This window comes from Lemur catta, chromosome 9 (assembly GCF_020740605.2).
Source record: "Lemur catta isolate mLemCat1 chromosome 9, mLemCat1.pri, whole genome shotgun sequence".
Taxonomy (NCBI): domain Eukaryota; kingdom Metazoa; phylum Chordata; class Mammalia; order Primates; family Lemuridae; genus Lemur; species Lemur catta.
Window position 1 is genome coordinate 50,592,203 of NC_059136.1, and position 24,728 is coordinate 50,616,930.

The window sequence follows — 24,728 nt, forward strand, 5'->3', positions numbered from 1 at the left end:
TTATTTTCATTACTAACACCAGAAGTGATGGGGCGTTAGGAGACTCAGTCCAAACAAAAGCAACAGAAGAAATTGAGAAAAATGTTACTTGTTTGTTGCTCTTTTTTTAGACCTCAGAGTCTTTGGTATAGGGCTTAAAGGCTCTGTTTTCAAGAAAAGTCTTGAAAATTTCTGTCAGGTTTGGGCTAGTGTTTCTTTGTCATGTAGAGGTTTAGGGGGAAAGTGTATTGTGTCACAGGAACTTGGTTTACTAGATCTAAGTTCTAGGCCAGCATCTTACTGGTTAAAAGGAAATCTGTTCCTCTCACTCACTGTTCCTTCCTAGTGTGTTTTTATATACTTCCCAGCTTTCTTTAACTAATGGCTGGGCATTTTAGTACTCAGGTTGTAAAAGTGAGCATTTCTAGATTATACCTATGGAGACAAATGAGGTGGAATGGCATAGGACCAATGGCTAGGCAAAAGTGCCATTGAAGCTGTACCCAAAGTAAGTTCTTACTCTTAAAACTAATTTCTGTCTCTGCATTGCTCTCCTTCCCATCTGTAACACTAATAAGTTCCAAAAAGCACATAGACAACATCTTGCTCACCACAATGTCTTCAGCACCTCCCAAAGGTTCTGATTCATAATGGGTACTTAATAAATATCTTTAGACTTATCATCTGTTAGTGACAGTCATTAAAATAAAAAATTATTTTAGCTTCATCTTGCATCTTAAAAAGTTTGCCTGTACCTTTCAGTCTCCCCCTTCCTACTCAATCATTCTTCTAAATGAAGAGTAAACAGTGTTCTTGGTCAGATAGTCAGAACTGTTTAGATTTTCAAGGAGTTTTGCTTTGTAGTTGTTGTTTATTTCTGATATAATTCCATAGATTATTCCCTTAATTGTGAGTAAATAAGGGCCATCATACAGCTACTCTTCTGTTTATTGCCTTGGCTTAAATTTTAGAGAATCCGTCTCACATGTGACTGATAGAAGACTCTTGAATCTAAGTAACTGAGATTATTGTACTTGTAATGAAGAATCTGGCCACTCTTCCTAAAGTTATAGTCGTAGGAGCTATAACTCCTAGGTACTGTTTTCTAGTTAACTTTTACAGGGAAGGCACCTGATCTTAGGTATCATAAAATGCTATTGTTTAAAGATAGCCTCTCTGAGAATTCAGTTCATCTTAGTACTGCTGAGTAGTGTTGATCAGTAGGTTAATGTTGGTCACCGGGAGACCCCCAATTAATGATATTTCTCTTCATTTCCTATGTTTGACAGGACATGACAGAGGACCAAAATAAAACCTTATTACTGATAAATTACAATACAAAAGCCTAGTGGATATACTTGCTAAACCCTAGAATTTAGCAGATTTAACCATAGTCACAAGCAATGCAAAATCAGCTCTGGCTGCTGCTGAAGGGGCAGTGGAGGCCTCTTATTTCCTGAGGCCTCTAGCTCTTTGGAGGAAAAAGCAATAGAACTGAGTAGAATATACCTGGATTTTTTCTTATATTTACCAACCAACCAGATGTCACTTCACTCCTCAGAAATTTATGAAAGCTAGAATGTCATAGCAGTGGATCTTCTCAGTGTTGTAGATGAAAACATCAAGAATGGGGAAGAAATGTAATATATAATAAACAGGGACGATCCTTTCAACTTTGAAGAAACTCTAGATTTGTAGAACTAACTATATTTCATTTTCTTCATTTTACAGACATATTAAGCCAAGCTGAGATAGATGAAATTTGTATGAGATCAAAGATAGAGCCAACAGTAGAAACTAGATCTGTGATTTTCCGGTATGCTTTGTCATTAGTTTTCCTAAACACCAGCATCAGTACTATTTGGAGATCCTAAGCCACTACAGTCAGTCCCTACTTCTAAATAAAATGTGCTTCTAAGGAATGTTAATGATAGACTTCTGTAATAAGTAGATTCTATACTCAGAAAGTTAAGAAATGTACGCTCATTCTACCATATTTTTTAGATACAATATTTGATGAAAAATTTTCAGCATTCTGTATATACTTTTTTAATTTTTTAATCACAGTTCAGGGTTTAATTGCTGATTTAAGTCCAATTAGCATATGATTAGAGCTAAAGATTCTTTGTTTCAGTTGGATTAAATCTGAGATCAAATTTTTATGATCATAAGCACTTTGAATTTTCTGTTAGTCATTTTTGTAAATATAGATAAAAATTCAGTCAAGTGAAAATGCATAAACATTGCTGTTTGAGTATAAGTAGAATAGATGTAAATGGGACAGCTTCTAAAGGCAGATTTGGCACATTAGTATTCGTATTATGTGAAAGTCAGGGTCTTTGTGCTCAAATGTGACTAATTTAAAAATGGTTTCTTTATGTACCCAAGAGCAGCAGTCCCCATCCTTTTTGGCAGCAGGGACCGGTTTCATGGAAGACAGTTTTTCCACGGGAATGGGGGCAGGCAGTAGGTGAAGCTCAGGTGCTGATGTGATGGGAAGTGGCTGTAAATGCAAATGAAGCTTTGCCAACTCACCCACCACTCACCTCCTGCTGTGTGGCCCCAGAATTTTTCCACAGATGGTGGCGGGCAGTGAGGGCTGGGGGATTGGCTCAGGCGATGCACAGCCCTGTTTTTAACAGGCCACAGACCAGTACCAGCCTGCAGCCTAGAGTTTGGGGGCCACAGCCCAAGAGTGTACCTATTGGCTTGTCCTGAGAGGAAGGGAAGTAAGGAGGCTATAATATTTTGGATCTTTCAGTGGTACATCTACTTTAAGAACCAAACTTCTTTTTTTTTTTTTTGAGACAGAGTCTCACTTTGTTGCCCGGGCTAGAGTGAGTGCCGTGGCGTCAGCCTAGTTCACAACCTCAAACTCCTGGGCTTAAGTGATCCTCCTGCCTCAGCCTCCTGAGTAGCTGGGACTACAGGCATGCGCCACCATGCCTGGCTAATTTTTTCTATATATATTTTTAGTCGGCCAGATAATTTCTTCCTATTTTTAGTAGAGACGGGGTCTCACTCTTGCTCAGGCTGGTCTCGAACTCCTGAGCTCCAGCGATCCGCCGGTCTCAGCCTCCCAGAGTGCTAGGATTACAGGCGTGAGCCACTGCGTCCAGCCAGAACCAAACTTCTTTATGGAAAATTTGTACCCTAAATCTTACTTCCTTCTCCAATATTTACTCCAGTTTCTCTCTTGATTTCATTTGTCATAACTTTGGACAATTTGAAATTACCTTATATGGAAAGGTTTATATATGTCCTTATAGTTTGAGAAAAAAATATTCTAACAAAAAGGTCAGAACTCTGCTTTAAATGACAGATTTCCCAGCACATAAGTTTCCCTGAAAGAATTGGATATTAGGGTTAAGATTTGCCATTTGGAAAATAAAATGTTAGGTAAATATATGAAGCAGCACAATAAAAGAGAAATATTATTAATAAATATCAGAACTGAATAAGAAAGTCACTGAGGTGTAATGCTCAAATCAGAATTCAGATAGAATTAAAGGTGGATTATTTGTACTTTTATCTTGGGAGCTAAGTCACTGAGGTGTAATGCTCAAATCAGAATTCAGATAAAATTGAAAATGGATTATTTTTACTTTTATCTTAAGAGCTGTGCTGTCCAGAATATTAGCCACTGGCCATATAGTGGCTATTGAGCAATTGAAATGTGACTAGTCTGAATTGAGATGTGCTGTAAATATAAAATACACAACCAGGTTTTGAAGAATTAGCATGAAAAAATACATAGAAATATATTAGTAATAAATTTTTATGTTAAAATGATAATAGTTTGGATAGGTTTGGTTAAATAAAATATATTATTAAAATTATAGACTTGAGTAAATTATAGACTTGAGTGACCAAAAGGTGATAGGATATTTTTAAAAATTAGATTGTGGTGAATTTCTAAGATCAGATAGTATTCATCAGGTATTGCTTAAAACATAAGGTTGAAACACCTGAAAAGAATATTTGCAACTTTTAAATAAACCCATCAAGGCGGGAAGCAGAAGAGTAGCAAACAGGAAATAATTCTTTTCGATTGATGTCATTATGAAGGGAAGTAGGAAAGGCATGTACTCTGTATTGTTAATTCTTTCAAGAAGATATTAAGGACAGAATTAGAAGTTATAGGGAAGGGAAATATATTTAGAAAGTATTTAAACCAATAGTTTTTGGTATCAGGACCCTTTTGCATTCTTTATCTTTTTGGTACTTAATTTTTATATTTAGGTTATACCGTCAAAATTTATCATATTAAAAATTAAGAAAGTTTTAAATTATTTACTTAAAAATAATAACCAATTACTCTTTAACATATCTAATATTTTATAATGAAAATAAGGATATTTCCCAGAGCCAAAAGAAAGTAAGAGAAATACTGTTTTACATTTCACAGATCTCTTTAATGTCTGTGTTAATCTAGTTGTATTCTCATATCTGCTTCTACATTCAATCTATTGTAATATGATACTTTGGTTGAAATATATGAAGAAAATTCAGCTTCATATAGATATTTAATGGGAAAAGAGGGGTATATTTAAAATAATGTTTCGTATAATGGATTTTTTCTTTGATTTTACATCAAAATTCAACAAGTGTTTAGTTTCTTAAAGATTAGTTGCACTGTGGAGTCTGAGACTGATTAATAAACTTTTCATATTCTGTTACTTTAAAATTTGTTGGTTTTTTATATACTTTGGATGTTGTACCCATGGACATCATTTGGAAATACTGGTTCTCTAGCTTATATAGATTTTCCAAGTATTAATCCATTTCATTGATCAGTATAAACACATACATACAGAAACATTGTTGATATAGCACTGATGTTACCAGAAAAGTTTTTAAGGACTGACAAGCTATCATCCTCATAAAGTGATAATTATAAGTTTTCCAAAATTCTAAGTTTTGTTCAGAAACTCAAATTTTATCATTGGCAACAACTACTTCCAGTTATTCTCCTTGAAATGACAGACTTGCTTCATTTACTTTTGAGAAAATGTTTGCCAAATACCTAATTCTGAATAACCATAGTTTGTTTGTCAGTGATTGTTTCAAGTAAAAATGTTCCATGAAAATGTGGCCATTTCAGTGTTTGCAACTCATGACTCTTAAGTGCTTTTCCTTGAGACAAACAGTACCTTGCTATACAACAGAACTGCTTTATATGTATTTGCCATTAGTCATAGAGAATACTAAAAAGACATGTACTCAAGTCAAGATTTAATAAAATTAATCATTTTACTTCTTTCTCAAGGACATTTTAAACCGAAACTCGCATTTTCTTTACTATGAGCACATGGCTGTGAAGAATGCAGTGACTACTGGTAATTACTAATAGTGGTTTGTTGTGCCGCCATAATTTGTGCTATATATGACTCCAGCAGTTTTACCTACTATTCCTTTTGTATCATCCATACAAGTTTAAAAATAGTGAGAGCAATTTACATCCTAGCATTATTATGAAAATAGTTTTAAGTTTATAGACTTCCTGAAGGTGTCTCTCAGAAGACCCCTCCCCCAACCCAGTAGGTTTCTGCACATCATACTTTGGGAATGGCTCATCTAAAGTAGAAATTATGTGTATGTGATACTCACACATTTATAATAATATAGCACTAGCTATTAGAGAGTTATAGAAGAGCAGGTATGTCAAGAACTGTGTAGGTTCTGAGATTTTACCCTATTTGCAAGCTAACAAGTTAGTCTGCCATAGTTTAATGGATGGTAGCAGAAGACAGGAGACATTTTTTTTTCCCAATTCACTTTTCTTTACCCATACTGGCATTTGTACTATTCATCAAATGTACTAAACATGTTCATCCCTTAGCACTTTTGCATGTGTTATTCTTTCTGCCTGAAATGTTCTGCCTTTTATCATTGTTTCCTTACTTTATTCCTCTTATTCCCTACTTTATATACCTCTGTCCTGATGTTAACCTTCCATCCCCTATTAACCTGTATGAAACACAATCACATTATCATCTCACCTGCTTCCCCTTTTTTTTTCTTATGGCACTTTCTGTTTCCTGGTATGTTTATATATCTCCATTATCTGATACATGTATATGTATCCTCCACTAGAATAGTCAGTGAAATTTAATATTAATTATGATATATCACAGCTAAAGGTCTAATTTGATAAATTTCAAAATTTTTTTAAATTATCAGTAATTTTATTATATTTCCTAGTAACAGTTATTTTCTTACGTCTTTCTGTAATGTAAAAATGTAAGTGCATTTCCACCAATTGCATTTTATACCACTTAGCTAAGATCTGACATCTTTCTATGCTCCAAACTCCAGTCAAGGTAAAGAGGTATTATAGATAACTTAATGGATGTTGAAACAAAAAATTCAACTGAGGATTTTATGACTTCTTTTCCATTGTTTTTAGACACAAAATTTGTGAACAACTTTTCTATGCAACTTAATGACAAAACTAGAATATCAACATATTTTATAGAATGTAAGTTACCATATCTAAAATAGTGCCCATTTTTGTGTGTGGGGATCTGGTGGTTGCTTAATAGTTATTATAGTATAAAATGGGCTCTGGGAGAACATGGCAAGTGGTGATAAAGAACATGGGCTTGGCAACATATAAATTTAAATTCCAGCTAAATTTAAATTTTTAGCTTCTGAACTTAAATCTCTTAACCTCTTAAGTGTGAGTTTCTCTTCTGTAAAATGAGATTAGTCTTAATTCTCAGGAAGTGTAGATTAAATAAGGTAGTAAATACAGATCAGCTCAATACTTTGTGCAGAGTAAGAACATGGTAAATAATTTTAACAATTTAGTCTATGTACAGAGTATGAATTTGGAATTAAAGTTTCAATCTGGCATCACAGCATTTACTTTATTTCTAAACAGAGAAAACCTTTTTCTTAGTATTATTTTTCCATTTAACTTGGTAGTAGAAGTAGTTAAAGGTTGTTTAAATGTCTTTGACATTTAATCTTCAGAAGTCTTTAATTTAAGCTGAGTGTTCTACAAAGAGAATAAAAAGACAATCATTTGGCTACTTGAAATGCATGTTTCAAATTATCTATAAGGAATACTTTAATTGTAGTCTTCACTGGTACTTCAAAGATAAATATGATCTTTTCTATATAAACAGGAGAATAGAAGAAATATGGGATTATATTTTATTGGCCAAAGGATTTTATAGCTTTAAGAGTTGTTTTCTTCTTTAAGCAATAAGATATTTATTTGGCATTAACAAGGAATGAGTTTCCCAAATGAGTGAATTGTCTAGATAAATTAATTTTTCCCATTTAAATGCCAAAACTTTATTTAAACCCTCTCTTTTCCCCTTGGAATCTTACTAAAATTTATTTGCCCAACATCTTAAATAGTGTATCCTGAAGAGAAAGTGATATTTTATTGATGGTCAAATATCATCAGTGTGAACATTAATTACCATGCTGTGTATTTCTGTTAACATAATAATACCCTTAGAAGCATTTGAAGTAAGTGGGACTCTTTGCCTCTACACTAAGTGGCCTAATTCTATTTCATTTAAAAAGTTTCTTTTCTGGTTGTACATTGTTAATTTTTATTTCCACTGCTCCTAAGCATTGGCTGCTACTTTTTACCTTTGACAGTGTGTCTGCCCAAAGCAGCTATCATTTTCTTTCTTACTTGCTGTCCCATTTTGCTCTTGGCTACCAAGTTGCAAACTCGATGGAATTTTCTTTACAGCCAGAATAAATAGTTCTCTAGTGAAAAATGGGGGTTTTGACACCTGTTCATGACACAGGAACCTTTTAAACATCTTGTTCTTTATTCTTCCAGGTAATTGTCAATACTAGATAATGGATAATATTTCACTTCCCGTTTTGTCCACTTCAAGTGTCTATATCATACAATGTCTGTGTTGTTTTTCAGACATTTTCTTTCTCTTTCTAATATTGGTAATTTCTTTCACTATAGGATAATAACAAATAGTACACTTTGTTCATTTTAGTTACTATACTTGATTTTCATTCCCTTAATTTACTTAGTAAATTATTTTAGTTACTTTATTTGTAATCTTAATTATGCTTTGTTTTTCATTTGAACAAAATCCTATTTATCTAAACATTCAGAAGTTTCAGGGAACAGAGAAAACCTTTGGTTAACTCAGGTGATGGATATAAGCATGTGTGTGGACAATAAGGAACAGTGGTAACAATCTCTTCAGATCTAATGAAGAGCTAAAGGTCATTCTGGAGAGAAATGCATTGGCAAGTCAGGCCTAAAGGAGAAGAGAAACGTTTAGAACATAGCACATAATTTCGATGACCTAGTAATCTATTTGTCTTAAAAATCAAGTGTTTCTTCTTCCCCTAAGTCAGTGCGGTGCCATTATGATCACATTGCCATCTTCTGTATTTGCTTCTGCTGAGCATACTTCTACCTATTGATCATTCCCTCACTTTTTATCTTATCATTATTTCTGCTTTCTACATTCTCTCTGGCTATTTCTTTTGCCTTTTTTTTTTTTTTTTTTTAGCTTGAATTGCTTATTTTTGGCATTAAGACTTCCAAAGAAAAGGATGTTATTGTTTTGGCTGGTGACCATCCAGTATGGGTGCACCTGTTCAAGAAAACACTTCAGTCTGACCCTTTCGTAGATCAGTAGATTAGGGATGGTTGCCTTTGGGTTAGTGCCTACCCTTGATTCTGTTAGCAGATGCCAAGGGCATGGGATCCTACAGTACAGAAGTTGCCTACTTGTGTATATGGAACCTCTTGTATTATTACCGATCCACTCATTGTAAATTGAAGTCTTAGGCTTCTTAGGCAAGTTTATAAGTAGTGATCAAGGGAATTCCAGCTTCTGTCTAGGATGTAGAAAGAAAGATTGTCATTCCTACCATCATAAGAAATGGCCGGATTAACTATAGAATCATAATTTTTTAAAGACTCTACAGAGCTAAAGTCACAGGGCAGCCAATAGCTTGTAATCTAAGGGAAAGTAAGTACCACCAAGGAGAGATGGTGGGATAGGAACACTGGTTCACCTGAGCATCAGAGGAAGACAAGACAGCCACAGAAGTGGGTGAGAAGGATTAAACTAACAAATTGCTAAAGACCTCACATGGGCTTACCAAAAAAGTATTCCTTGGGATGCACAGGCATAAGGAGAGTTGCACACACTTGCAGGATTTTCTTAATGGACCTTGACCAGGTGCTAACGAGAAAGACTGGGAGCAGGAGAGGACACTAGAGTAAAGCCACATTGGTGGGGTAGAGTTGGAGGGGCTCATCCTCTGCTGTGGAAAAAGCAGAAGTCTTGCCTGGACTATTTTCCTTAAGTAATACAGCCTAAACTGCTGAGGGAAAAGCATCAAGTCTTAGTAGCCCAAGGGTTCGGAAGGTGACCTATTGCAACTGGAGGAAAATATAAAGGAGAAAAACAACAAAACACCATCTCTGTGCCTCAGGGAAGGACAGAAAATCATCCAGGTCATTAGAAGTCTACCACTGGAGGAGGGCAGTATCACTGAAAAAGCCCAAACCTGAAACTGAGAACGCAAGGACTGAGGCTGAACCAAACAGTTGAGAATACTCTGCCTCCACTCCCCAGTCCACCTTCCCACCACCATCAGGCTTGGAAGCACCAAATAACAGGCAACAGGAACTACCACCAGAGGAGTAAAAGCATAGAGAGAAACTCTCTCTGAGGTGACGTGCACAGTGAAGGACTAAAGCTGGGGGTGGAACAGTACCATTGAGGAAAATACTCCAGTTACTTAATCCCTACCAGAGCACAGATTTGAACCTGGAGATGCGCTGAAGGTAACCATGGCAATAACAAAACCCAAACTCAGATAACCCTGTTCCAACCTCCCACTGTCACAACCTCCCACACTGACCTAGCAGAGTAAATGTGTCCATTCCCAGGCATAGATACTACTATTTCATTCTCTGCTATTTTACACATGAAGTCCAATATTTAAAAATTACAAGGCACACACAAAAAGAAGAAAGTAAAAGCATCCTACTGTTAAGAAAAGAGGTAAAAATGTAACTAGACTCAGAGATGACCCACATTTTAGAACTATCAGACATGTAGTTTAAAATAACCGTGGCTAATAATGTTAAGAGCTTGAGTGGAAAAGATAGGTAACATACATCATATAAATGCAGAATTTTAGCAGAGAGAAATTATAAGAGTCAAAAGAAAGTTCAAGAAAGAGAAAAAAACAGCAACAAGAGAAGAATGACTTAAACAAGGTCATCACTATATTCTCTGTGTCCATAGGAAAAAATCAGCGACCTTGAAGATAGGTTAATAAAAATTACCAGAACTGAAACCAAAGGAGGGAGGGGATCAAAAGCAAACAAACAAAACCAGAGCGTCCAAGAACTGTGGGGTAATTTAAGATGGTCTAACATATCTAACTGGAATTCCAGAAGATAGAGAACATTGAGCAAAATAGACTATATTCTGAGTCATAAAACAAACCTCAACAAGTTTAAAAAATAGAAATCATAAACAGAATGTTCTCTAATCATAACAGAATTAAAGTAGAAATTAATAACAAAAATCTGAAAAATCCACAAATATTTAGAAATTAAACACCACCTTTCTGAGTAGGTCATGAGTCACGGTACAGGGAAGAGAGCCAAAGCAGTGTTGGGTCCATTAAACCTATTATAAAAGGACTGTTAGCTAATGATGACTTTGACAATAAACCTCACCTAGCCACTGGTTATCAGAGAGAAGAAATAGTCTGTGGTCTCTGTGTACCACCCTATTCCCCTTCTTTTATAGAGAATAAGCACTGGCCCTAGTCAGAAGCCCTATTCCACAGCCATTACCAGGAGCAGAAGTTGGGTTCTTCTGTCACTGGATTCTCCTGTGACCAGTGGCCTATGGTGGCACAGGCCTGTACCAACAGGTCTTCTTGCTGCAGAGCCATTACACAGCTTTCCTTATAGAGTATAGATCAGGTCTCCACTAATTATTTTAACCCGACATTTTATTCTTCTCCAGTTTGCTCTAAAACTCCAAGGATCAATTCAGTATTTATCAGGTATTGTACATATTTTGTATTTTCTACATTTGATATGATTTTGGTTTTTTTGGTATTTAGTCTGTTTGACATTTTGAACCCAGATAACATTTCTGATAAAGAGGAATAGTGTTGCAGCCTGTCTCCATTAAAAGAAGTATTCCTGTAGATGGAATCCAGTGAGTCTCAATTTTTGATGATTTTATATTAAAATGAATTTCTTCAGGCATCAATATTGCAGTAGCAGTTATTGACATAATATTTTTGACATCAATACCGTCATTAAGCAATACAGTAAAGTAAATAATTTGTAAACAAATCTGAGTGTGAATCCCAGTGTTGTGATATTTCTGTGTGGCCTATGACAGGTTACCCATGCTATCCAAATCTATTCTTTCATCTCTTAAATAAAGATAACAGCCTCATGGGTTGTTGAAAAGATAAATATTTATAACATATCTAGCATGTAGATTGTGCTTATAAATACTAGTGGCTGTCATTGTTCTTGGTAATTATTACAAGTTAGCATTAGTAAACTTCATGTTAGTATTCTGTGGTTTAAATATAGCCTGCTTGTAAAATTGATTCTTTATATCATGTTTTAAACTAGTTACTAACAGTTGAGAGGTTGTATAGCATGGTGGTTAAGAACATAGATTCTGTGTCCAAATTTCAGCTCCACCAGCCTGACCTTGGCTACTTAAATACCCTGTGCATCACTTTCCTCAGCTTTAGAATGAACATAACAATAGCAGATTTTCCCAGGGGTGTTACTAGGAGTCAATCAGATTAGGTATATAAAAACTTTAGAACAGGGCCAGGCACGGTGGCTCACGCCTGTAATCCTAGCACTCTGGGAGGCCAAGGCGGGTGGATCGTTTGAGCTCAGGAGTTCGAGACCAGCCTGAGCAAGACTGATACCCCGTCTCTACTAAAAATAGAAAGAAATTAGCCAAACAACTAAAATATATACCAAAAATTAGCCACGCATGGTGGCGCATGCCTGTAGTCCCAGCTACTCGGGAGGCTGAGGCAGAAGGATCACTTGAGCCCAGGAGTTTGAGGTTGCTGTGAGCTAGGCTGATGCCAGGGCACTCTAGCCCGGGGAACAGGGTGAGACTCTGTCTCAAAAAAAAAAAACAAAAAACTTTAGAACAGTATCAGCATACTTAGTGCTGTGTGTCAGTTTTTGCCATTATTATTATTGGTATTATTATTATTAATTTGTTTTGAGTAAGTTATTTTTTTAATCACTTTTTAGGTGAATCTCGGAAGCAATCAGTACCTTTTCTCTGTCATAGTGGACCCTAAAGAAATGCCCTGCTTCTGTTTGCGCCATGATGTTGACGCCCTACTCTGGCAGCCACACTCCAGCAAACAAGATGATATGTGGGAACACATTGCAACTTTCAATGCTTTAGGTATAAAGCAAGCTCTTTAATAACATTACCCATTCTATCAAAAATTGCAATCAGTATTTTTTTCTGTTTAAATAGATATAGGAGGTATAAATGGTTTTTTGTGACATGGCTGAATTGCTTAGTGGAGAAGTCTAGGCTTTTATATACCTGTCACCTGAATAGAGTACATTGTACCCAGTGGTTAATTTTTCATCCCACACCCCGCTTCTACCCTTTCCCCTTTCTGAGTCTTCAGTGTCCATTAAGTCACTCAGTATGACCATGCATACCCATTCCTTAGCTCCCACTTATAAATGAGAACATGCAGTATTTGGTTCATTGTTCCTGGCTTATTACAGTTAGAATAATGGCCTCCGGTTCCATCCAAGTTATGCAAAAGACATTAGTTCATTCTTCTTGATGACTGAGTAGTATTCCATAGTGTGTGTGTGTGTGTGTGTGTGTGTATGTGTGTGTATAGTCTATGATATATATATATATATGTATGTATGCCACATGTTCTTTATCCAGTCATTGATTGGTGGACACTTAGGTTGGTTCCATGTCTTTGCAATTGTGAACTGTGTGGTTATAAACATATGTTTATAGGTATCTTTTTTATAAAATTACTTCTTTTCCTTTGGGTAGATACCTAGTGGTGGGATTGCTGGATCAAATGGTAGATCTACTTTTAGTTTTTTGAGAAATCTCCATACTGTTTTTCATAGAGGTTGTACTAATTTACATTCCCACCAACAGTATATAAGCAATCCCTTTTTACCGCATCTGTACCAGCGTCTATTATTTTTTGACTTTTTAGCAGTGGACATTCTGACAGGGGTGAGGTGGTATTTCACTGTGGTTTTAATTTGCATTTCCCTAATGATTAGTGATGTTGAGCATTTTTCATATATTTTTGATACTAGGCTATTGTCAGATGTCTAGCATGCAAATATTTTCTCCCATTCTGTAGGTTGTCTGTTTACTCTGTTGATTATATCTTTTGCTGGGCAGAAACTTTTTAGTTTAATTAAGTCCCATTTATCTATTTTTGTTTTTCTTGTATTTGCTTTTGGGATCTTACTCATAAATTCTTTGTGGTCTTTGTCCTTTGGGGACACAAAATTGCCCACCTTCCCAGCTCCCACCCTGACCCAGCTACAGCAGAGGTGTTTCGGGCAGCTCAAGCTGCCGTATGCAGGGTTACCAGATCGGCTGTGGGCTATGGCCGAAATGCTCCAGTGGGGAAGGTGTGTATGTGCCAGAGACTTTCCTCCAGGAGGGTAAGGTCCTCCCAGAAGAGAAAGACAGCTAGGGGAGAGGACTGCTAGCCCCATCCTCCTTCAGGAAGCCGTAGCTTTAGTCTGTGGGGAACACAAAAGCCCTTGCTATGGGTTTTTTGAGGGAAGCGAATGTGCCCCAAGCTCTGTGGAATCCTGGGTGTGGGGCAGCTGCTCCCCAGTGCCCTGGCTTAATCTGGTGTGGATCCCTCTCTGGTCCTGAGCAGAAACAGCCATGGCTGCCTGGGCAGCAGCAGGCAGGGAAGGGGAGGAGGGGGAGAAGGCCCCAAAAGGTTGGGAGCTGGTGCCCTCGTCCATTTGTCTTAAAGGACCCTCTTGCATGTTGCATTCTCCTCTCAGGTAGAGGCAGCCCACCCTGAATGCCCAAACTCTGGGAGACCCACAGTTCCCCTGAGGCCCATAGTCCCCGGAGGCTTCTGTGGTCTAAGTGGGTGCCAGGGAGCTTTGGCTGTGAATCCAGTGATGTAGAGACCCAAGGGCTGAGATTCCTGGGTTGGGACAGCTGTTAAAGCAATGCCTGTCCATGAAGGGAGGGAAATGAGCCACACCCTCTGTGCAGAACCCAGGCACAGTAAGCAGAGTACTGTTGGGGTGTGCCTCGCACCGCCCCTCCCCCAGCCTAGAATGGGTTGTCCCACAGCTCACCCACACCAATGGCTCATGCTTGGGAGCAGACGCAGAGGCATCCACCACATTGGGTGGTTGGAGGAGGGTAGGTTCCCATCTCCACATCCCTTCCTGCGCTGCCCAGCTTTAAAATCCCAAAATGGCACTGTGGGCCTGGTTGGCTAACTTTTTTTTTTAAGTTCATTTCTTTTTTTTTTTTTTCCTTTTTAAATTTGTGCTGTCCTAATTACATTTAGATTGATTTATGCTATAATTTGATTGCTCATACTATAGTTGACGACTGTTAGTACTGTTGCAACATTTGGATTAATCTGTTTTTATGCTTATAAAGTCAACACAGAATAGAAATGAAAGTGATTATCTAACCACTTGAATTACTCTAATCAGTCATTTGCTTACTCAAATTCTGTAAGCTATATCATATTAAAATATGAACAAGGGGCTTGACATTACCCTACATGGAACTTGTATTCAGGTTTCTTCAGAGTAATCTTCAAAAACATCACAGAATTGCTCTGAGTTCATGCTTATTAGGAGACATCCTTCATGGAACTTAAGTGCAAAAGAGAGCCATTATAGTAAAAACACTTATGGAAAGTGTTGATAACCAGAAAATAAATTTATTTGGTAAGATAAAAGAAAAATATCAGTTTTAAAACTAGGGTTTGAAAATGTTTGATCTACTTAGTTTATACAATCATTGATTTTTATGTCAAAATATATTAGTATTATGTGAGAGAAGTTTTTTGTGTGACTTAGCCACAGTTATTGCTTTATAGAAAGATTATTTTGAACTGGCAGCAGGAAGTAAAGTTATGCATTTTGATGGCTATATAGGCACAACTCTAATGTAGACATTTGTCAGTTATCCCTTATAGTTAATAATATAGGCAACTAAACTGGTTAATTGAGACTCCAAATGGATTTTTTTTTTTTTTTTTGAGACTGAGTCTCGCTCTGTTGCCCGGGCTAGAGTGAGTGCCGTGGCGTCAACCTAGCTCACAGCAACCTCAAACTCCTGGGCTTAAGTGATCCTACTTCCTCAGCCTCCTGAGTAGCTGGGACTACAGGCATGCGCCACCATGCCCAGCTAATTTTTTTCTATATATATTTTTAGTTTGCCAGATAATTTCTTTCTATTTTTAGTAGAGATGGCATCTCGCTCAGGCTGGTCTCGAACTCCTGACCTCGAGCGATCCACCCGCCTCGGCCTCCCAGAGTGCTAGGATTACAGGCGTGAGCCACCGTGCCCGGCCATCCAAATGGATTTTTATGACCTGAAATATAAAGTTGGATTAATTTTACTACATAATTTATAGCTTACCTACTATAATTCCTAATTTTTTTAAGCTCTATCCTCTTTTCTTTATTAAGAGGAAAGCTCTATTATATAATTTTTAGATGATCAAATCCTGCATTTGAATCCCCAAACCCCCTAAGATAGAAGAATTCTACTATGCTCAATTCTGAGTTAAATCAACATTACATTATGTATGTATTATTGAGATATTATACACATTAATTCTGTCAAGGTTAGTCTGGAGAGCTACTTAAAAGTATTTAAAAAGATATCTAAATCCTCTCCACTTTTCCCTCTTTAAACCCTGCTTAATATTAAAAATATATATATATTGATTTGCCTATGCTCAGTGGTTCCTTTGCTCATTCATTGTTTGATGAGATCTCAATTTTAATTATTGTCATTTTTTAATTTCATGTTATAATATTCACTAACCATGTTGTAATCTGAAAATCCTAATTTATATTTCAGAACATAAATGTCCTTTTAATCTATGAAGATACTTTTTACATGTACATGAATTATGACAATTGAGAATTTTTTGTTGATTCTTAAAGATTAAGAAATTTTTCAAGGAATATTCTAATTCTGTTTTTAAAATTAGAGGCTTGAATTTTCTTTTGATGTTATGGTGGTCTCAACCTTGTACTTCCGGGGGATGAAGTACAACAAAATCCTGTTACAATGTTGGCGTTTGTATAAAAATACTGCTAACATTATAGGGATAAGAAGAGAATGCACTGTGAATATTAGTACCTTCAGGGATGAGTTATGAATAGGCCTTCAAGCGTGTATTATGAATAGATTCCTGAAATAATTTTATGATGGTATCTTGTGAACATTTTCCCATTTATTTGATAAGAGAACAAAAATGATTCTGTGATGCTATATCTGTGATTCATGAACCTAAATGTTAAATTGGCATATAAAGATATTTTGGCATATATTTAGTGTTTTAGATTTTAGAATTTTAGTGTTTGAATTTTTCATGGAAATTAAATGAAACTGTTAGGCTTTTTTTGAAGAGATTAAGATGTATCTGTTTTGATCCTTAGGAATTGAAGTTATATTTTTGCACCAGTTGGGAGAGATTGATTGTGGCTAATCATCAATAGTTCAGAATTCAGCAATTGTTGAGTATTTATGGTATATAAATTTTTTGGTATATAAATTTATAGTATATAAATTTTACTTAGGCATTTTAATTTATAATAAAAACTTTGAAATATTAAATGTTAAATCACAATTTTCCCCCTTCTGTTTAATATATAGTTTTTCTTTTGTTTGTCTCATATTCTTTGCAGGCTATGTCCAAGCATCAAAGAGAGACAAAAAATTTTTTGCCTGTGCTCCAAATTACTCCTATGCAGCCCTTTGTGAGTGCCTTCGTCGAGTATTTATCTATCGTCAACCTACTCCCATGTCCACTGTGCTGTACAACAGAAAGGAAGGCAGGCAAGTAGGGCAGGTTGCTAAGCAGCAAGTAGCAAGCCTAGAAACCAATGATCCTATTTTAGGGTTTCAAGCAACAAATGAAAGATTATTTGTTCTCACTACCAAAAACCTCTTTTTAATAAAAGTAAATACAGAGAATTAATTATTCCAACATATTGGTTTCTCTGTGCAGGAAAAGTATTCAGTGGTAGCTGGAAGTCTGGCCAGTTATACTGTAACCTGTTAAGTTTTAATTAATGTGTTAGGTAAAAATATCTTGATTTTTTGTTTTTTAAAGGATATTGGAAAGGTATTCAAGAGATTATGATTCTGTAAAAGCTATGGAATGAACCTATAGATTTAGAGAACATTGGCTTCTGAAAAAATATAAAGATAAGATTAGCAATTATAATTATTTTTTAAAAACAGAGGCTAGAATCTCATCTTTTATATGAAAGATGTACAATGCAGTGTCTAAAAATAAAAAATATTTGTATACTCTTTGTTCATTGATTAGTTGCTATAATCTATATAGAATGAATAGGAATAGTAATTAAAATGTTGAGTACTGTAAATATTTATTTAAATGGGCTGAATAATTGAATCTACATAGGAGGAAATGCAAGAGGACAGCAGGACTAATATTCTTAAAGTTTACTAAGAGAGATCTTCATTGTTTTTTCAAATATTATAGCTTTATTTAATTTTTATCCATTTTCTCTGCCAAAGACATAGACAAAGACAGATGGTAAATTTCAACATTATCCATTGTTTCTTAACAAACCACCCCAAAACTCAGTGGTTTAAACATGATTTTTATTATTTCTCACAATTCAGTGAATTGGCTGTCTCTGCTCTACGTGGCTTCTGAACCTCCAATAAGCTAGACTGGGCTTCCTCCTGTGGTAAAGAAAACATTCTAAGAGGGCAAGCTCCAATGTGCAAGAGCTTGTGAAGCCTGTACATCCATCATATTTGCTAATGTTCCATTGAATGAAGCAAGTCACATGGCCAAATCCAGAGTCAGTGTGAGAGGGGACTACACCAGGATACAGATAGCAGCAGGTATTGATTCACTGGAGGCCATTAATGTAACAATCAAGGAAAAATTATAATTTTTTCCTGTAGTTCTCTGTATTTTTCTAACAATTTAAACAAAATAATCGTATTTCTACATTACATTTTTTTTTTTTTTTTTGGTCATGAATTTTAGTTTTTCATACTTACAGTATTTCCCCAGGATTCTTTTAGTTTATGTTTACCCGGAAACTTTTATTCCTTTTTATACTAGTTCAACGTGTGTGTCTTATATAAACCTCAGGTTGGATTTTATATTTTAATAAGGGAGTTAAGACTTTCATTTAAGGGGCAGAAGATGAAGGTAAGAGACAGAAGATAGAAAATATTCGTTCTTAACATATCTTTTACCTCTCTGGGCAAGTATTTGGCTGAATTAAATTTTAAAAAATTAAGGAAAAAACAGGCTTGAAGTAATAGGAAGGAAAAGATGAGGATTACATACATGCTCTAAACCCTATGTCAGGATGCAATTTCCCAGAAAGAAATATTGGGGTGTTAGATACAAAGAAAAGAAAGGTCCTGAGAAGGGGTAGTAACAATTGGAGTCCTAATAGTACTCTGTTAGTAACAGGAAAAAGATAGACAAGGTATCAGGCATCATGAGATCATGCATATAGGAAAATAAATATGTGGTTGAACCAAAAACCAAAACAGTGATATTTCCAGACATGTTTAATGTCATTTGAAAACTCATGAAATGAAAGAGTATTTAGATAGTAAATTATGAAAACTCTTTATTACGTGAAAGTAGATCTAAATTTTCTCTAAAAATTTCCCCAAAGGTAATAAATACCCTCTGAGGGAATATAAGAAAAATATTTATTAATTTGGTGCTTAATTAACCATATAACTATGTATATATGCAAATTTTAATCAGTATTCCTTGTGCATGTGATTTTTTACATGATTAATGTTAAATTGAAAACTGTCAAGATAATTAATCGTAAGTATTGTTGCATGTTGACCTGTGTTAAGGGTAACAGGGTCTAGAGCAGTGATTTCAACCTATATTTTCTTGAAGTGCTTCAGGGATTCCATAAACATTTAACTCAGCTTAAATAATGTTCTAAACTTTTAAAAATAATAAACACCTATTTAAATGAGGTATATACTGCAAGTGCAATGAATGTAGTACCTTGTATTTTTGTCAGTTTTTATCATGTTATAAATAGGAATTTATTAAATGCTATAGTAATAAATATTTTATGTTTCACATATTAAGAGTCATTTAATAATATTCATTCTTTTAAATTTAACCCATTTAAGCATCAACTATGTACCATAGCATGATGTTTTCAGCATTAAGGATAATGCATTACTGAGGATAAAGAGACAAAGAGTCTATATTCCAGTGATTATCAGATAAAATTTCTCTTTGGGGAAAAAAAGAGCTGGGAGAGTGGCATAGATAAAAGCGGTTGTCCTGCTGAAAGGAAGTATGGCCAAGGGTAGAACTTTGGAGACTACATGCAAGAGGCAGACAAAAAAGTTGCTAGTCAGAAACAGGATCAGAGAGTTTCAAGAAATTAAGAATGATTAACAATGGTAAGTAATGCTTTTAAATAAAGTACAGCTATCACATTTCTACATAGAAGGGAAATTACTATACAGTACAGGTTAAACTGTCATTGTACAGGAATTTCTAACATTTTGTTTTATTATCTACAGAGATAAGAAAAGAACAAACAGTAAGTTAGTTTATGGCAAGTAATATAAGAAAGCAAAACTGTAAGTGTGTCTTGTGTGTCTTACTGAACAAGTAATGTTAGTTGAGCTGGTAAAAATTAGACCTAATGATGAGGATATAGGAGTAATAAACCAAAGAAGTAAAATTAGTAAGAAAGAATGAATGTGCAAAAACAGCCAAGGTAAAAAGTAGCCAACCAGATATTGAGGTATACTATGAAGCAGTAATTAAAAGAGGTGGTATTATTGCATTAGTAAACAAATATACACGTTTAATTTTTATGTACTTATAAGAAGAAAATGTTTATATCCTCAAGGTTGAAAAGGCTTTTTAAGATCCAGGAAGGAAAAATATAATAGACTGATGAATTTGATCATTATAAAATGGTAATTTGTTACAGCAGCCATAGGAAACTAATGTAATCTTATGCCAAAATTCACTTAATGTGGATTATAGACCTAAATGTAAAGCCTAAAACTGTAAAACTTCTAGCAGATAATATAAAGGAAAATCTTTATAACCCTGTGGAAGGCAAAGATTTTTTGCATATGACACCAAAAGAAAAACTCAATGAATCAAACTTTATCGAAATTAAGGAATTATGTTCTTGGAAAGACAGCGTTAGCAGAATAAAAAGACAAGCCACAGACTAGGAGAAAATATTTACAAGTCGCTTATCTGATAAAGGGCTAGTATCAGAATATATAAAGAATCCCCAGAACTCAGTAACAAAATAATCAAATCAATAAATTTTTTAATGAGCCAAAATATTGAACAGACACATCAAAGAAGATATATAGATGGCAAATAAGCACTTGAAAATATGCTCACCATTATTAGTCATTAGGAAATTGCAGAATGAAAGCGTAACAACGTATTACTACATAGTCATTGAAATGCCTTAATTTAAGACTGACCATACCAAGTGTTGGCAAAGATGTGAAACAACTGGAACTCTCAAATACTGCTCTTTGGAGTATAAAATGGTAGAACAACTTTTGAAAACAATTTGGAAGTTTTCTAAAATGTTAGACATACATCTGCCATAAGACTCAGCCATTCCACTTAACCCATTCTCTCACCCAAAAGAAATGAAAGTATATGTTCATACAATGACTTGTTCATAGCAGCAGCAATTGTTATGGCCAGACCTCAGGACAAATCAAATATCCATCAACAGGTGAGTGGATGAATACATTGTGATGTATCCATGCAATGGACTATCACTCAGCAATTAAAAGCATTGATATACCCAACATGGATGAATTGCAAAATAATTATGCCGAGTGAAAGAATCCAAAGTATGTACTGTATGATTCAATTTGTATAAAATTCTAGAAAGTGCAAACAAATAGAAAACAGATCAGTGATTACCTGAGTGGGAGAGGTTGAAGGGAGATTATAAAGGGGCACATGGAAACATTCTAGGGATGTGTTCATTTTCTTAACTGTGATATTTCATGAGTGTATACACAAGTTAAACTGTATTTAAAAAGCATATCTTAAGCATACAACTTACTGTGTGTCAATTCCTTAATAATGCTGTTAAAATTTTTAAAAGATTAAGTATTGAATTCTATCAAAGTTTTCCCCTACTGAGGTAATCAAATGTATTGATATAAATTATGTAATCATTTCTGCTTTTATTAATGACTTTAATAATGCAATAGCATTTTAGTGCACATTTCCTGTATTTTGGGCATTAGCATCCATTCCCCTTATTTTGAAAGTATACCATAATTTCTTTCAAGTTCATACACTTGTGTGTCCCCGGCCGTATCTTTAGCACCATGTATGGGGAGCATTACTTAAGGCTAAGCCAGTTGGTACTCTGCAAATGCAAAATCCCTGGTCATGGTGATTGGTTCATAAATGGGCACTTGACCCATTTGGAACCAATGGTTTGCAGTGAGCATTTGCTGGGATTTTTGGGACAAAGGCTTGCCACTGGATATGAGAATGAAGAGGTATAAACAGAACCATATTTGTCACTATTGTAAGGTAAGAACTTCTCAAAATATGTAGCCAACAGAAAGATGGAGCTAAGAGTAAGAGACTAAGAGAGAATATGTACCGCGATTATCATCCAGTCATATTTAACAGTGCTTAAAATCATCTATTCTTAGACTATTTGATAATGTGAGCCATTAAGTTCTCTTTTTCTCTAAGTCATTTTAGGTCACATTTTCTGTTACTTTTACTCAGAAAATGGCTGATTCCATGGTGGAAAATTTCTTTTAATGTGTAACTGTACTCTGCACAAAATTTCTTTTAATGGGTAACTATACTCTTCACACTGAGACTTTATTCTTATTCTAGATTTTTACATCTGATATGGATGAGATTAATTGATATTTTTATCAAAATAAGAATTTAATAAATTACAGATGTTTTTAAGTGGGGAAATTTTTTTTCTGTTTAAAATAGTTTAGCAATTCCTCAAAAATGTATATTTATGAAAAGAAATTTGGCAGCAATTATTATACTTTGGTACCAGAGAGGGAAGATAAAAGTAAATTTATGGGTTCTTTAATCCTAAAACTGTATTTTCTGATTTTTACATTTTCCATATGCCCAGGCTACAAATCTTTTACTTTAAATAGGAAGAAAAAACCAACTCTGTAACATATTACATTTTTTAACCATTTAAATTTTTTCTAAAGTATTTGAGATTCACTTTGAATGCTTGCCAAAATATCGAACATGGATCTCATATAGGAAAAATGATACCAGGTGAATATTGAAGAAGATTGAATGTATTCTTGATATTAAAGCAAGTGTTGCCTGTATCTGCCATCTAGATTTTTCCCAAGAAAAAATATTCAGTGTTTTTCTCTCTCTACAAATACACACCTACCTAGAGAAAAAAGAAGGATGCAGATATCTTAGTGGTGGAACAAAGTAATAAAAGCATAAAGCATACTCTTATATAGTGTTGTTATAATAGGTCCTGCTGGAAGGTTCATAACTGGTGCCTCAGGAACCCAGTTGGAATCAGGTATGAGAAAAACAACTGAGAAATCAAGAATTGCAAACAATATGGGGAGCTGTTTTGGAAAAGTCTGGAAGTTTTTCAAAAGATTAAACGGAGTTACCATATGACCCAGCAATTCCACACCTGGGTATATACCCAAGAGAAGTAAAAACCTGTACATGAACATTTACAGTAGCATTATTCATAATAACCAAAAATCATAAATAATCCAAATAACCATCAACTGATTAGTGGGTAAGTAAAATGTGATATATCCATACAATGGAATATTATCTGGCCTTAAAGGAATGAAGTACTGATACATCCTGCAACATGGATGAACCTTGAAAATATGCTGAGTGAAAGAAACCAGTGACAGTAGGCTACAGATGGTATGATTCCATTTATCTGAAAAGGCGGATCTATAGAGACAGAAAGCAAATTAGTGTTTGCCAAGGGCTGAGGAGGAAATGGAAAGTGACTACTAATGAGTATATGGTTTCCATTTGGGGTGATGAAAATGTTCTAAAATTGGTTGTGGTGATGGCTGCACAACTGTGATTATACCCCTTGAATTAAATACTTTAGGTGGATTGTGCACTATGTGCATTATATCTCAAAACTATTATGGAAACAATATGAAAGAAAAGAGCTAAGAAAAAGTCTCTGGAGTCAACTTTCATGCTAAATTTGAATGGATTTTTAAGAGTTTATTGGCTATATAGTCATTGTGGTAAAAATAAAAGTTTGTGGTACTTTTGCTTTCAATTTGTAGAAACATCTTATTTTTAAAGAAATTTGCATTTTATGGTAGGGATGTTGTTAAACTCAAGTTTTTGATATAATTTTATTGGGGAAACTGATCAGATAAAGTTATGATACCTTCTCTTGCCAAAAGCTCTCAGATGGAATACTTTTCCTGTAATATTATGAGGAGTTATTTGGATGAAAGCATCCTCTTTTGTATTTTTATTATTTTCTACTGATATTTATACTTTATCTAAGACTGTGAATCTATAAGAAATGGTTTTAAATTATCAGCATTTTTGTTCTTGATAATGTGCACAGTATATGAAAACCACGAAGAACACTACACTTCTAGTTTAAGGTACAGTCACCAAAATTGCAGTGTTTAACTCTTGATCCTAGAAAAATGTTTCTACTGACTTCAAGACACCCAAGATACGTGTGCCATCTAAGTTGTTTTATCCTTAGAGTAAACTGGGATATGTGAAGCTTTTCTGAACATATTATAGTTTAAAATTAGCATCTCCATTTTGAGTTTATCATTTATACATTTTCAGTAATGAATGATTTAAACCAGTAATGAGAATTGCCATTTCTGAAATGTCGACGGTCTAGTTGAAAATCATTGCAGTGGGCATAGGAGAAATATCACAAATTATACTTAAAGAACAGGGGAAAAGTATTCGTGGAAATGTCCATGTACCACAGTTTCTCATGATATAGAACTTCTAATTGTCTTTATCTTTCTTTTCCTTGCTCCTTCTCTCTTCCCCTCTACTCCTTACTCTCATGTCTCTCCCTGCCTTCTCTCTGGCAGCCACTGCCTTTGCAAAGTTTCCTCCCATAATCCACACACCCGTCTGCCATACACCTACCAAGAGAAAGCTAAGACATCATCACTAGTAGAAAATACTGTAATGAGAATGCATTTGACTGCTGGTGTATTAAGATCATTTCCTTAATACACAAAGGACAAGACTTACCAGTTTATACCTCTGGTAACAGAAATTCTTACCTACATAATATAGCAAAACAACTGTGAAAAATGGATACTCCTATAACTGAGGATGAACATCTTAGATAATGAGAGATGCCTGACATCTGAGCAGAGTATGGGGAAAAGCAGTTTGAAAGAGAAGGCTGGGGATCATAAAGGCCAGATCTGATAATTACCTAGTTG

The 24,728-nt window shown here is 35.1% G+C and overlaps 1 protein-coding gene across 3 annotated transcripts in view; it reads left to right on the forward strand.

Moving 5' to 3' along the window:
• The window catches only part of NUDCD1 (NudC domain containing 1), a 79,488-nt gene extending 60,135 nt beyond the window's left edge, over positions 1 to 19,353 (forward strand). For 2 of the 3 annotated variants that reach the window (XM_045561809.1, XM_045561810.1), the window contains exons 9-10: positions 12,260 to 12,419; positions 16,931 to 19,353. In XM_045561809.1, the coding sequence (XP_045417765.1) occupies positions 12,260 to 12,419; positions 16,931 to 17,223 (453 nt within the window). In that variant the 3' untranslated portion in view covers positions 17,224 to 19,353. The remainder of the gene's footprint in view (positions 1 to 12,259; positions 12,420 to 16,930) is intronic. The other variant, XM_045561811.1, reaches the window with a different exon arrangement.
• The last annotated feature ends 5,375 nt before the right edge of the window (positions 19,354 to 24,728 follow it).